Raw genomic sequence first — 13,373 nt, 5'->3', positions numbered from 1 at the left:
GAAAGAAAGAAATAATAATAATAATAATAATAATAATAATAATAATAATAATAATAATAATAATAATAATAATAATAATAATAATAATAATTAAATGGCCAACATCCGAAAGAAACGGCTACATTTGCAACGGCCACATTCTGATTTTTCTGCCAAATATCTTTTTCTTTTTTTTTTTATAATAAAAAAGGCTGAATATGGGGGGTGGCTTGCACGCGCCATCCCTTTCTCCCATTTGAGCCCGGAGCGGAGGGGCGCAGCGGTTCCGCGGGCCGCTGGTGTGGCAAAGGGGAAGGGCGCGCAGGAGGGGGGCTTGATGCGATTTCTGAGCCCTCATTGCTGATGCTCTAAGGTACATTCTACATGATTGTAATTAGGGTAGATTTAATTTATTCATTTTTTAAAGTATGAAACAATGCCGTTTTAACATTTATTAGCCACATCAGCTAGTTATATGCCACGTAAATTAAAATACCACGTATATTGCTGATATTGTTCTCGTAATTAAAATAAAAAATAATTAAAAATTCAAATATTCATACGTAATTTTTTTGTTAAATATTTAAATCAAAATATGTCTATAGTTTTGATTTTACATGCCATTAACTCATAATTATAATTATAAATTAATAATCAAGCATATGTCTAACTAAATATTCATTGGTCTAAAATTTTGTACTATAATTTATGAAAAAGAAAAATATACTCCTATATTCATTTGGCTCTTTGAAACTAAACTAAAACCCCGGTCACAGAAAAAAAAATAAAAAATAAAATAAAATTCTGAAGCTTTGTGAATCTCATTAGTCTCTCTCTCCTCTCTCTTTCTCTCTCTCTCACACACACGCACTCACATCCAACGATCTTCGTTAGATTGATGCACTGAAATCGAATTTCTTCCAGAAATGCCGCCACCTGATAAACCCACCCGTAGATTCTCATTCTTCGGCCTCAATTCGACCGCCTCCTCTACCGCCAGCGGCGGCGCCAATGTAAAGGCGCCGCAGCTGAAGTTGGACGCGGACAAGGAAGTGTACAGACCCGGCGATTTGATCACCGTCACCATCGAGATTAAAAACGCCAGCAGTTCCTGGTCACTTTTGATCGAGAAGCTCAACTTTGAAATCAGAGGGATCGAAAAATTGGATACACAGTGGTTCACCACTCCTAAGCCTAGTCCTGATTCTAGGCAGCGCAGAGGTAATTATTTTCATATATATGTTTTTAAAATCTAATTTATCTTCTCATTCATGTGTGTGTGATTGTTAGCTTTGAAATGTACGTGTACTGATGCGTAGGATTTATAGCAAGCTACAGAGAAAAATGCAAGTAACTTAGAATTGTGAGGAATGAGGTGAATTAATAAGTACAGAAGCTGCAGATGATTCTAGACTTCTAGTTATCAAGTGAAATGTTTACTCAAATGCCTAATTCAGTGACATGTCGAACTTTATATGTAATGCTCAATGTTGCATTTGCATTTCTTCTTTCTAAAATGAGATGAGATTGAAGGAAAAATCCAAAGAAGAAGAGGAAAGAGAGGAAACCACTCCACAAGGTGTTATTCTGCATGTGTAATTCTTTTTTATCCTTTTCTCATCAGGTGAGTATGTATTTTTGGATAGCTCGAGCCCAACTATAGTTTCAAATCAAGTTCTGTCCAGCGAGGCAACTGGAACTTGTAAGGCTGATTAAAATTGATAGTTCATGTTGTATATTACTTATTTGCACTGATAGAATGTCGAAATTGGCACCAGCATATTTGGGATATGTAAACTCGAATTGATGTCAGTCCACACTGCTCCACTATTATTGTTGCATGCTTCTTAATGTATTGTAAATTGATATGGTTGCCTTGCCAGTTAAACCATTTTCTATTGATACATGTCTGCTAATCGTATGTTGTTAATAAACCTAAATAACTCTTCCAGTGTGGTCCATATTAAGAAACATCAATTGTCTTGGTATGTTATGTATTTGGTGCTTCTCCTGGTAAATGATGCCAATGGTCAAATCAAGCTTCGTTTGTCTAAAACTACCCGTCAATGCCCTTGCAAAGGGCTGTTTGTGGCTTGACCTAGCTTTAATTAGAGTATGTCTAGAAATTACTTGCATCTCCATTTATGTCCAATGATTTGTCAGAGCAGTTAAATGTATGGGTTAAATTTATTGCAATGGTTTCAGTAATCTTATTCCATGTTCCTGTTGGTATCACATCTGATTGTAGCTCTTAGTTCTAGCTTGCTATAATGTAATTTCTTAAATTTATTGCAATGGTTTGAGGAGTAATCTTTTTCCATGTTCCTACTGGTAGCATATCTGATTGTAGCTCTTAATTCTTTTTAACTTGTAGATGTTGTACGGACCCTTCTACCAAGCCTTATACCTCCATCTTACAGAGGTGCAACAATACGGTATTTGTACTATATTAAGACTACATTGACTGGTCAATATCTGGTCTCTGAAAATGGAACCTCTCGAGTAGAGTCAAGACAAGAAGTTCCTGAACTGGTTAGCTTCTCATTTTTCACGGCTTTTATGCTTGCTGCTGTACTAGTTGTTTCTATTGTACTGACAAGTACTACTTCAAATCTTCTGGTGATGTTTATACTGTCAGCTCTTGCATATTGTAGCCATTAGATATGTTGTTAATTGGATCCTCCTTTATTTTGATTTATCCTTTATGTTACATTTAACATACCAACTCATTTGTTTCATCCTTACTCAGACTGCAGATTAATAGACCCAAAATGTTCTGTTCCTTTTTTAAGCTGTTAGCTCTCTCCTAATTTCTCTTCTGAATTCCTTTTGCGCACTGTAAATGGTGTAAAGATCTTATGGGTCATGTATTTGTAGTTATCCTTTTCTCTGTCAACTGAACTTGGTTAATTTTGTTGTCTTTTCACTCATGAATAATCCGATATCTAGCTTCACGCTTTCTTCCTTTTAATTGATATTCTTCCATTTCCTGGCGCATCTACTTTGGTCATGCTTAAATACCTTTGGAATTCCAGGAAGAACGTCTACCCCTACAGATATGGGTTACTCAGAAATCCAATGGCATGGTCGGTGAAGAAGGTCACACTGATGGTAAGTTTATGTCATGTCCTTTTCCATTTTGTTCTTATTCCTAAATAAATGTATTGGGTTAGATTATATTCCAAATATTATCTAAGAGCTTAATTAAACTAAAAGACTTGTCTTCAACTCATACCTCATAACAATTGGCTTTATATAGTATTTCCCTTTCATTTATGAAATAGTTTTGTCTTACATTGTTTGACTTTCTCAGGAATAGTTCCTGTAGTACCAGCCCTCTTGGATGTATACTGGAAAGAACTTGGTGCTGATGAGTGGGTAAATCCGCTCCCTCTCTTCCAAAACTGTTCCTTGACTTTTAAGTGTTTTAAATCTGTTCTCCATAAGCCTAAGAGAACACGAGGCAATGGGTAACTTCAGTTCTGGTATAGTGATTATGGATTGTTTGGTTCTTTCTTTATAGGCTAAAGTGAATGAGTCTTCTGATGGAGTTGAAGAAGGGTATGAAAGTTCAAGGGATGAAATTTCATCAGTCTCTTCCTATAACCCTATGAAGGAAGATTTAAGTAGAACTTTTGGAAGTTCATTGTCCCTGCAGTCATTTTCTGGGAGGTCTTCAAATCGAGGTTCTCTCTATGTTGAGGGACGTGCTAGCATAGCCTCAAATGCAGGACTTCCTAGGCTGTCTATAGCCGAGGTGTTAAATGATTCAGCTTCCGGTAAATGCTCTCTCTCTCTCTCTATATATATATATATATATATAATTTGTATTCTTAATGCTTACTATAATACACGATACTACATTTGATAGTTTAACCACCTATAACAAAGTTTGAACTGTTACCCTTTGAGAAAATTCTTAGTAGTAGGCAGCTATTTGTGTTGTTTGCACTTTGAGGTGTTGATGAATTTTGATACTGTCACCAGACAGGTCTCCAACTACTTTATCTCCCAGTCAACCGCCAAGACATCTTAAAGCTTTTTCTGCAGAAGATGACTCAACCATACAATCTGCCTCTGTACCTGTTGAATCTGGAACATGTAAATTGTTTTCGGTTTTCCAATTTCCTGGTATGTGAGTTACCCTTGATTATTTTAAGACTAATGTTTCTGCTAATCTTTTCTGCAGCAGAAGGTTTTGTTAGAGGAAGGTCGTATAATATCAGACTCGATGATCAAGTACTGCTGAGATTTTCACCTAAGAACTCTGAGTCAACTTACTACTTCTGTGATATGGTAAAGCATGAGAGTTTTTCTACCCAAATTTCATTCTTCATTCTCTAGTCATCAGTCTATCCTTTTGTAATGCGCAGATCGGTGGAACCCTTACTTTCTTTCATGAGGAAGGGACTAGAAAATGTCTTGAGGTATTGGTGAATTTTCAGTACTATAGAGTTGTAAACAGCCTTTCATTAATATTTAATGCTTTCGAAGTTGACTGGGATATTTTATGCCACTTTTAGCTGTCAGTATCCCTGGAGATGACAGAGACTATAAGTCGGAATTATGTACATCATTCTCGAAGACATACTCCCACTATAACCAAGGTGCATACTTAACTTGCAAATTGACTGCATATTCCCTCTTAAGAATTAGAAGTCTTGTGGACATCAATGTGATGGTTGTTCTGAAAGTATGTCCACACAAGCTTTGCTTATAGCACAATATTGTTCTGTTTCGAGGTTTTACACTACTGCCCAAGTATTTAGAATGTTCTACTGCAGTATTTTCTAAATCTGGGTGGTCCTAGGCTACAGATTGAGACCACTGGAAGCCATTAATTTAAGTGCATTCATGGCGTAGAAGTAAACAATATTAAACAGTGATTCTGAAAATAAGAACCACAACTTCATTTTCAATAGCAGCAACTAATAGCTGCCGTCTCTACCTTGTATTCTACAGGTTTTTAGCGATCACCATGAGGTTGTGGCTGATTTAGTCCAGACAAGCTTTCTCTTTTCCATTCCAATGGATGGGCCCATGACTTTCACCACCCGCTATGTCTCTGTGCAATGGGCTCTCCGATTTGAATTTCTTACAAGTCCAAGGAATATGGACTTGACAAGGTATGATTCTTTTACCGACGAGTGTGTGGTTACCTGCTTATTAAAGTAGAAAGGGATCAACATATTACTTCTGTTCGATCTTGATGCTGTGGACAAGTTCTTTTTACCTTTTGGTTTCTCAATCGATTTTGCTTCCTTTCATGGATAGGTACGAGCATCCTCTTATGATAGAGGGGAGGGATAAATGTGAGTGGATTCTTCCAATTACTGTGCACGCACCTCCCTCACGAACAGCATCATTGCAGAACAGAAACGACAGGACAGTCTCTTTGGACCCCTTGTGGGTTCGGACATGAGGTAAACTGATAATTGGACTAACCTGTCTCAAATCCGAAGCACAGGAGATATTGTGGCTTGCACACATGCACACTCGTGTGAAAGAAAATCGAGCTTTATGAGTGTAATTGCATTAGCATCTGAATCAACCTGCCTGACTGTACTTTCGCCTCAAGGGGCTTGAAGCGAGATCCTGACAGTTGTTCCTTTGAAATATTTACTCAGGGTTGCATTTGAACAATTTCACAGGTGGGAATGCTCGTTCCTCGTCGAATATCGAAGGTAGCTGAATTTTTTTTCTTCTGTGCTTGTGTTCTTGAAGATCATGATAGGACCTTAGTTTTAATCCAATGCACTCCTTTCTCACTCTAGTAAATGAGTTTTTGAGATTCTCTACTTTTTAGATTTGTTGTACTATAAAAAATAGATATTTTTCCAACAATTTTACACACCTGAAAATGGCAGAATTTTATACCACATTATTGTCTCCTCTGCAACTAATTTATTTTAGTTTTTTCTATTGCTATGCCGGAAATTATAACCTTAGAATATTCCTGGTTTAGTGTAATAAATTTTCTTGGTTTAATCTCATTTTATTCTTGGAGTGGAAAAGGTGTTAATTAAGTCAATTTTACACTGCGTGCCGTCTTTTACTATCAATGTTGGTTTTTATCGTGATCTTGAATTCTTGTCCTTCACAACTTACCAGTATTGTACCTGTGCATGCACAATATACGTATAAAAAAATTTATAAGAAGGGAGCCAAGCAGTAAAGACCATTTTTATTAATAGAGAGAGTTATGATTCAATCTCCAAGGTACCCCTCTTCATCCAAAAAAATTTACAAACTTATTGTGTATTAGTGTATAAATTATACTATAAAATATAAATTCATTAATTTGAACTTTATTGTGTGAATTATTCTAGATGAATTTACATAATTTTTTTTTATAATTATATTTTGAGAATAATATTTTATTCTTGTATAAAAAATAAGATCATTCTAAACATAATAAATATACTTTCTTAATATTATAATTATACTAACTATTTTATTCTTATATGCAATTTTGTAAAATAACCACCAATTTAATATTATAAGGTTCATGATATTGACCATACTAAACATAATAAATATACTTTCTTAAGATATCATAATAAAAAAGCGGAAAAAGTTGAAAAGTAAATATAATTGCAGCGTTATTCTATGGTAACTAAAATTATACTCCCTCCTCCTTATAAAAAGTATCCATTTCGAAATGGCACTAGTTTTAATAAAATAATTGAATATGTTGTGAGTGGAGACTTACCAAAAATAGACTGGATACATTTTACGAGGACGTACGAAAATGACAAATTGGACACATTTTATGAGGATAGAGAGAGTATATAACTTCACTGCTAAAAGTATATTTTGTACCAATATGTTACATAACATGAATATCTTATAAAATTTCTTGTGTATAATGGAATATTTATATGATATATTACAATATATATTAAAATTATACAAAATATAATGATTTGTTCATCAATTAATTATAGGAACCAAAAATATTTTTAAAATATAAACAATACTATAAACATAGTTTATGAGTATTTTATGCTTTTTTTTCAAATAAACTATTTTGATATTGGGTCAATGCCCATTTTATTTAATAATTTAACCCATCACTAAATGATTATAAAATATTTTTATTTATTTGTTTATTAAGAAAGTATTTGATGAATAATAATCACGATCCATTAACCAATAATTAAAAAATTAAACCTAATATTCATTGGGTTATTTTTTACAATCAAATTCTTTGATTTAATATATAATATACATATTGGACTTCATCTGAACTTCTTTTCTGTTATGACTACCATTTATCACAAAATTTACACAGTATTTTTTAAAGTATTTCATAATAGGTTATTCATAAATTATATTCGAATTTTGATTTTATGGTGTTATTTTAATTCGAATTTAAAAGTATTATGAATATAATTTGTATTGATCTCTTTTGTTTATTTAATGGCTCAATTCAATATTTCTGATCAGATTAAGATGATGCGTCTATTTATGAATAACCCTCCATAGGATAAATGTATATGTAATGTATTTACAATTATTGAAATTATAATTCCTTTTCATATGCTTGTAAGTGTAATCAGGGTTGTCGATCGGTTCGGTTGCCCTTACCCAAATTTTCGATTACCCGAATCCGATATATGTTATATTTTACTAATCGTTTCCGAATCGTTTTAGATGTTCGGTTACCCAAATAACCGAATCGGTTTGGATATCCGAATACCCATTTAAAAAATTAAAACTCTCAATAATTTGCTAGTTAGATGATTTGAACACTGATCTCCAAAAAACACACATAACAACTTATCCATTAAAATAAAACTCATTTTTATACTTTAAATATAACGTAATTTTATTTTAGCTAAAAATTGATTTTTTAATTAATAATTAAAAAATATATAATATATATAAATAATTAATTAAATAATTTTTATTATTCGGTTAACTCGAATAGATTATCGAGTTAACCGATACCCGAATTTCTTTTTAAAGTGATAATCGAAACTGATTCAATAATCAAAAATTTTGATTATTAAATACCTGAACCTGAAAATTTCAATTCGATTAATGAATTATCCAAAACTCGATAATCAATTAGACAGGCTAACGGCCCTAACCTGTAATAAAGTGCTTCTTACTTTACAGATAAGACTCAAATCATGTATGGGACAAACAAATTTAAGAACACACCAAATTTTAACACTTAATGGGCCCACACTTATAATTGCCGACCGGGTTGACTCATTTGCAGAACCAACCCGCAACTTATGATTCTTGATACTATTGTGATAACAAATTATTCATTTGAATTTTGACAATATCATGTGCCCATTTAATTTTATGGAATTCGATAAATATCATTTGCCAACCCACCCCACTTGGAGCACCTTGTCACCTTTTAAAAATAAATATTGTTTTTTTTTTTTTTTAACTCTTATCTTGTAGGTACAACTAATTAGATTAATCTACTACCTTTTGGAGGTGATGGATGATAATGCTGGTATGATAGCTCAATCAATGCATTTAACTTGTTCTATATTTTAAGTTTAGTTTAGTTATTAATTTATACAACATCTTCAATGTTGTAACATGTCATCATCACGGAAGTAATAGGTTAAACTTATTATTACTCCCCCCGCATATGAAAATAATGGCAATTTGGTTTAGTAGCGATTTTAGTATAATATTTGGTGAATTTTATGTAATTGAGAAATCGTTTCATCCATTTGATGGACGTTAAAAATAATAAAAATGTTAATTTTGATGGACAAAAGAGTATTATTATAAAATTTTAAGTCGGAAAGGAGGTGTTGTGACTTGTAAGAATTGAATTTGGGATTATTTTTCACTTAGGACTCATTTGCTTGACAATATCAGATAAAGTAAAAATATTTGAGTGGAATGTCTTATAACTTATAAGACATCAATATTATGTTGATTACATATGTTAAATTATTGAATTTATAAATAAATTATGTTAAGATAATAAAAATTTGAAAGTTTAATCTATTAATTAATTAATAAATGATATAATTAGGATTTATATTATGTATTCCATCTAAGAGATAGTATACAAAATTAGAAGGATTTGTATAATACATATTGGACTTGCTTTATAAAGAGTCTAGTGTTCTTAAGCAAACATAATACTCCCCCGAGTCTCATTAATAACATCTTAAAAAATTAGATCACATAAGGGCATTCACATTGGAGAGTCAAGATTAACTCTGAAAAGTGGTCCTCACCATTTAAGAGTCAATCCCCACATTGGAGAACCAACACCTTGATTCTTAAAATTTATATTTTATTTTATCTTTATTTTTATTGTTTGTTTTCAATTAATTTTAACAATATATTTAATAACATAAATTTTATTGAACTTAGAATTTAACACTACGTTGATTGAAAATAAAATTGCATTACAACAAAAATAAAGTCCTAAATTACTTCAAATTAAAAAAAATATATAAAAAAACCTACAATCTATGGGAGATCATTGCGTTTCTTGATTTGTGTGTGAAAGTGAATAGAAAAAGGAAACAATTTATAGAAACAAAATAATAGATAAAGAAAAGAAGAAAAAAAACCACAAAGAGCCGTTTGGATTGGCTCTATACCAGATTTTGCCCGCAAAGCCGTTGCAAAAATTCAAATTTTAATTAATTATTTATTTTTTATTAATTTATTTTAATTAAAAGGCTGAAATTTTTGTGATTGGACCATGTATATCACGCGCCCAATCAAAAGGGGGATTGCTCCAGGTGTGGAGGGAAGGTATGGGTGCGGACATTGGGGGTGCGACATTGGGGGGGAGAGTGTGGGGCGCCAAGCTCGAGCCGGCGTCCGCGCCCCCAGTGTGGATGGCCTAAGGAATAATTGTTTATGGCATAAAGTAGTGACATCTCACTTGTTTAATATTGAGAGAGAAAACAAAAATTGCTTTAATCAAAAAGTGGGAGGAGTCCATATGTTCCTTTTAGTATAATTAGGAGCCTAATTTATTTTCTTATGAATTGAGACATTATTGATGAGGCAGATAAAGTATAAGATTGTCAGTGACTCGTAGGCATACACTAATCCTCTCTAACAAACAAGCTCTTAAATAATAGGGTTAAATAGCAAAAACAACCTCAAGGTAGTCCCGTATTTTTTTAATTTCATCCCTCACGAATCGTAAGTGGCATGGCAGACCTTATTGTATTTTTTAAAAAATTCCGTCCATGTTTGCGACGTTCGATAATCGTCCGTCCAGTATTTATTTATATATATTTTTAATTTTTACTCGAAAATGGGCCCCACTTACCGTTGAAACTCTTAATAGCGGGATATGTCATCCCCAATCCTCAATCTTGTATACACGAACCCTAGTTTTTCACATTCTTCAATTTTCAAAGTATTAGATGAAGAATTACACGAAATTTGCACGATTGAGCTTGGGGTTTCTCTCCCTTTAGTCAACACATAAGATGAGTTCCAATATGTCTTGCAATTTGCGGGGCAGTTTGGCAAGTAGGAGTAGGAGCTCAAAGATGGATATAAACTATGAAGAACCAAGGTATTGTTCATGCGTATTTGAAGGTAGGAGGTTGAAAGCCCCTAGAATGACATCTTGGACCGACGACAATCCCGGTCGGAGGTTCTATGGCTGTCAAAACTGGAAGGTATTCAAGTACTTGTAATTTTGACATCTTGGACCGACGATAAATGCTTGTGTAATTTTGTTGTTAATACTCCCTCTTCAGACTAAGAATTGCGGGTATTTCGAATGGCATGATGAAGCATTGTGTTCAAGGTAGAGATGTTATCATAGAATTGAGGAAGGAGAACAAGAAGTTGGTGAATGAGTTGAGCCAAGCAAAGAAAACTTTAACATGTGAATTGGAGGATGAACTCGAAAAGCTATGGAATGTAATCCAAAAACTGAAAGAAGAAAACAAGAAAGGAAGAAAAAAGATTAGAGTGACATATGTTGTTGCAATTATATCTTGGTTGATCTTCCTGTATTTATTTTCTTTTTAGTGTTAGATGGTCTTCTTGTAACCCACACTTTGAATGCAATAAAAGGATTTGCTTTGATCATCATTCAAGTGCAAAATAGGATTGTTAAACTGAAATGCAATACAATAATGTAAAATGAAATGCAAAACTAACATGTTCATTCTTCATAAACAAAATTAAATGACAACAAGACCTGGATTCAAGTTCAGGTTCTTAAATAACACAAAAAAATAATATTTCAAGTTCAAAAGAAAGCCATAACAAGGCATGGTCTGGTATGACTGTTTCAAAATATTGATTCACAAATAAACCCAATTCAATTACAATCTTGTATCATAAAAACACCTCATAGCCCTGTGTAGTTGTGGATGCAATCTGTGATGACTGAGTTGCACTCTTTCCCCCTCCACTTCTTGTCCTTTTTTATATTCATTCATCAATGAGGTGTTGTGTGGTCACAGATCTTTTGCCTTTCCACTTCAAACCTGGAGCTTTGAATGGCAATTGAGTTGGTAATCTAACTTCAATTCCTTCTAGTTAGCTCCATTGAATCGAATTTGGCTCCCTGCTCTTGTGCTTTTTCTTATTTCTCTTTCTTTGTCTAAAACAGCTATGCTCCATGAACAAAGTCTTGATAGTTAGTCTGCCATTCTCACCATCCTTAGAAACTAACATCTTGAATGGGCAATTCTCAGCATTCAAGCAAATAACTCTAAGTCTTGATGTCTGATTCTTCACAAACTTCAACTTATACCTCATACTTCACTCCATAGTCATTTAGGGCTTGTCTTGCTTCAATCACATTTGCAAATGACTACCCTAAATTGAAAGTTCCATCACCATTGCCTTCATTCCTAAAATTCTTTTCAAGTTACTCGGTTGTTTCATCTTCAGGATGAACTTCTACAGAAGCTTCATCTTCATCACCATCTCACTTTGTTCATCTTCCTCACTTACATATCGAATGGGATTTACATACCATGTGTCAATACCCTCTGCCCCAGCTAGTTCATCTTCATCTTCCCCTCTAATATCTACCCCAATGTCCATGCCCTCTCCCCTATTACTCTCAATACCCTCTGCCCCAAATCCATCATCTCTCTCAAGCCCTAACTCCCGCATCCCTCTCAGTTCCCTCTGCCACAACTCCCTTAGGCCTCTCAGAACCCTCTACCCCAACACCCTCATCCCTCACAGTACCATCGACCTCAGCTCCACCATCATTCTCAACACCATCAGCCCTCTCAACATCCCTTGCCTCTGTTAAAGCAGTGACTTCTCTGCCATTCCCCATTTCGGTTTCATTCTCTGTTGGCAATTGAGCCCTAGTAAAATATGTAGGCAAGGGTGTTTCTTCATCATCAACGAACATATCTATTTCCTTAAAACCAAGGGCATCTAGATATTGAATCACTCTCTTACAATAAACTTCATCTTAAAAAAAAAAAAAAAAAACCCTCTTCAACTTCCCTATCAGGATCCCAAATGTATTTGCCATTGGGATTTGGAAACCCTAGTTCACTAAACTGATTCTGGATACGAGAAAATGACATTTCCTCTAAACAAGCAACTACCTTATCCAAATCATAAGTTTCGAATAGCCATTTATCCTTCTTCTCCCAATTCACACCAAAATGAAAATTGAATTCATTTGCATCAATCATACTGTTACAATAAAAAAAACAAGAAAAAATAATAAACACTGTGCCATTCAATATCGAGTTGTTCATAATGATCAACGAAAACACATAAAAACTATACATTCGACATAAACAAGGAAAAGAAACTTTTTAACTTACCTTTGTTTTCCTTTATCTTCGCCGGCCATTACATGTAAAAAATCGCCAAACTCCGACTAGATTCAAACGCAAAGAAGTGGTGAAGATGAGAAGTCGAAGGGTTCTTTTTGGTGTGGTGTTCTGCATTGAAGGCGTCTTGCTTCTCCCGGGGTTTAAACAGTTAGTGGGGCCCGTTTGAAATTAAAAAAATAATGATAATTACTGGACGGACGGTTAACGGACATTGCAAACGTGGACGAAAAATTAAAAAAAAATACAATAAGGTCTGCCATGTCACTTACGATTCGTGAGGGATGAAATTGAAAAATACGGGACAACCTTGAGATTGTATATGCTATTTAAACCCTATGTTGCATAGGTACGGAGGTGCGGATGCGGGGGCGATACGATACGAGTACGGGGATACAGGTTTTTAAAAATTATAGGGTGCGATTCGGCAATGATACATCTAATTATTAAAATTTTATGATATATAATGCTTATAAAATATATACAATTTAAATTTTTTTAAATTAATTATATGTAATTTACATTTTATTTTACCCAAAAGTTAAGTATTTTCAATTATATAAGTTAATTGAGCAACAATATAATGATTCAAATATTATTAGTCCAATA

The 13,373-nt window shown here is 33.7% G+C and overlaps 1 protein-coding gene and 1 long non-coding RNA gene across 5 annotated transcripts; both read left to right on the top strand.

Moving 5' to 3' along the window:
* The first annotated feature begins 747 nt into the window (after positions 1-747).
* LOC131011175 (uncharacterized) lies at positions 748-5,858 on the top strand. 4 transcript variants are annotated; one of them, XM_057938973.1, is made up of 13 exons: positions 748-1,200; positions 1,604-1,681; positions 2,354-2,511; positions 3,015-3,090; positions 3,293-3,357; positions 3,503-3,758; positions 3,967-4,080; positions 4,169-4,275; positions 4,353-4,406; positions 4,503-4,586; positions 4,942-5,105; positions 5,254-5,402; positions 5,607-5,858. In XM_057938973.1, the coding sequence occupies exons 1-12, from the start codon at positions 906-908 to the stop codon at positions 5,399-5,401; spliced, it is 1,599 nt and encodes a 532-aa protein (XP_057794956.1). In that variant the 5' UTR covers positions 748-905; the 3' UTR covers position 5,402; positions 5,607-5,858. The 4 variants fall into 4 exon arrangements, with proteins under 4 accessions (XP_057794956.1, XP_057794958.1, XP_057794957.1 ...); XM_057938974.1 differs by having other exon boundaries at positions 778-1,200; positions 5,631-5,858; XM_057938975.1 differs by lacking the exon at positions 1,604-1,681 and having other exon boundaries at positions 771-1,200.
* A 2,007-nt stretch (positions 5,859-7,865) lies between these two features.
* On the top strand, positions 7,866-11,037 carry LOC131011177 (uncharacterized). Its single transcript, XR_009096777.1, has 2 exons — positions 7,866-10,619; positions 10,701-11,037. It is a non-coding gene; the product is annotated as an uncharacterized LOC131011177 (long non-coding RNA).
* Positions 11,038-13,373: the final 2,336 nt, after the last annotated feature.

This window comes from Salvia miltiorrhiza, chromosome 2 (assembly GCF_028751815.1).
Source record: "Salvia miltiorrhiza cultivar Shanhuang (shh) chromosome 2, IMPLAD_Smil_shh, whole genome shotgun sequence".
NCBI classification, from domain to species: domain Eukaryota; kingdom Viridiplantae; phylum Streptophyta; class Magnoliopsida; order Lamiales; family Lamiaceae; genus Salvia; species Salvia miltiorrhiza.
This window is presented reverse-complemented; position numbering and strand designations above follow the sequence as displayed.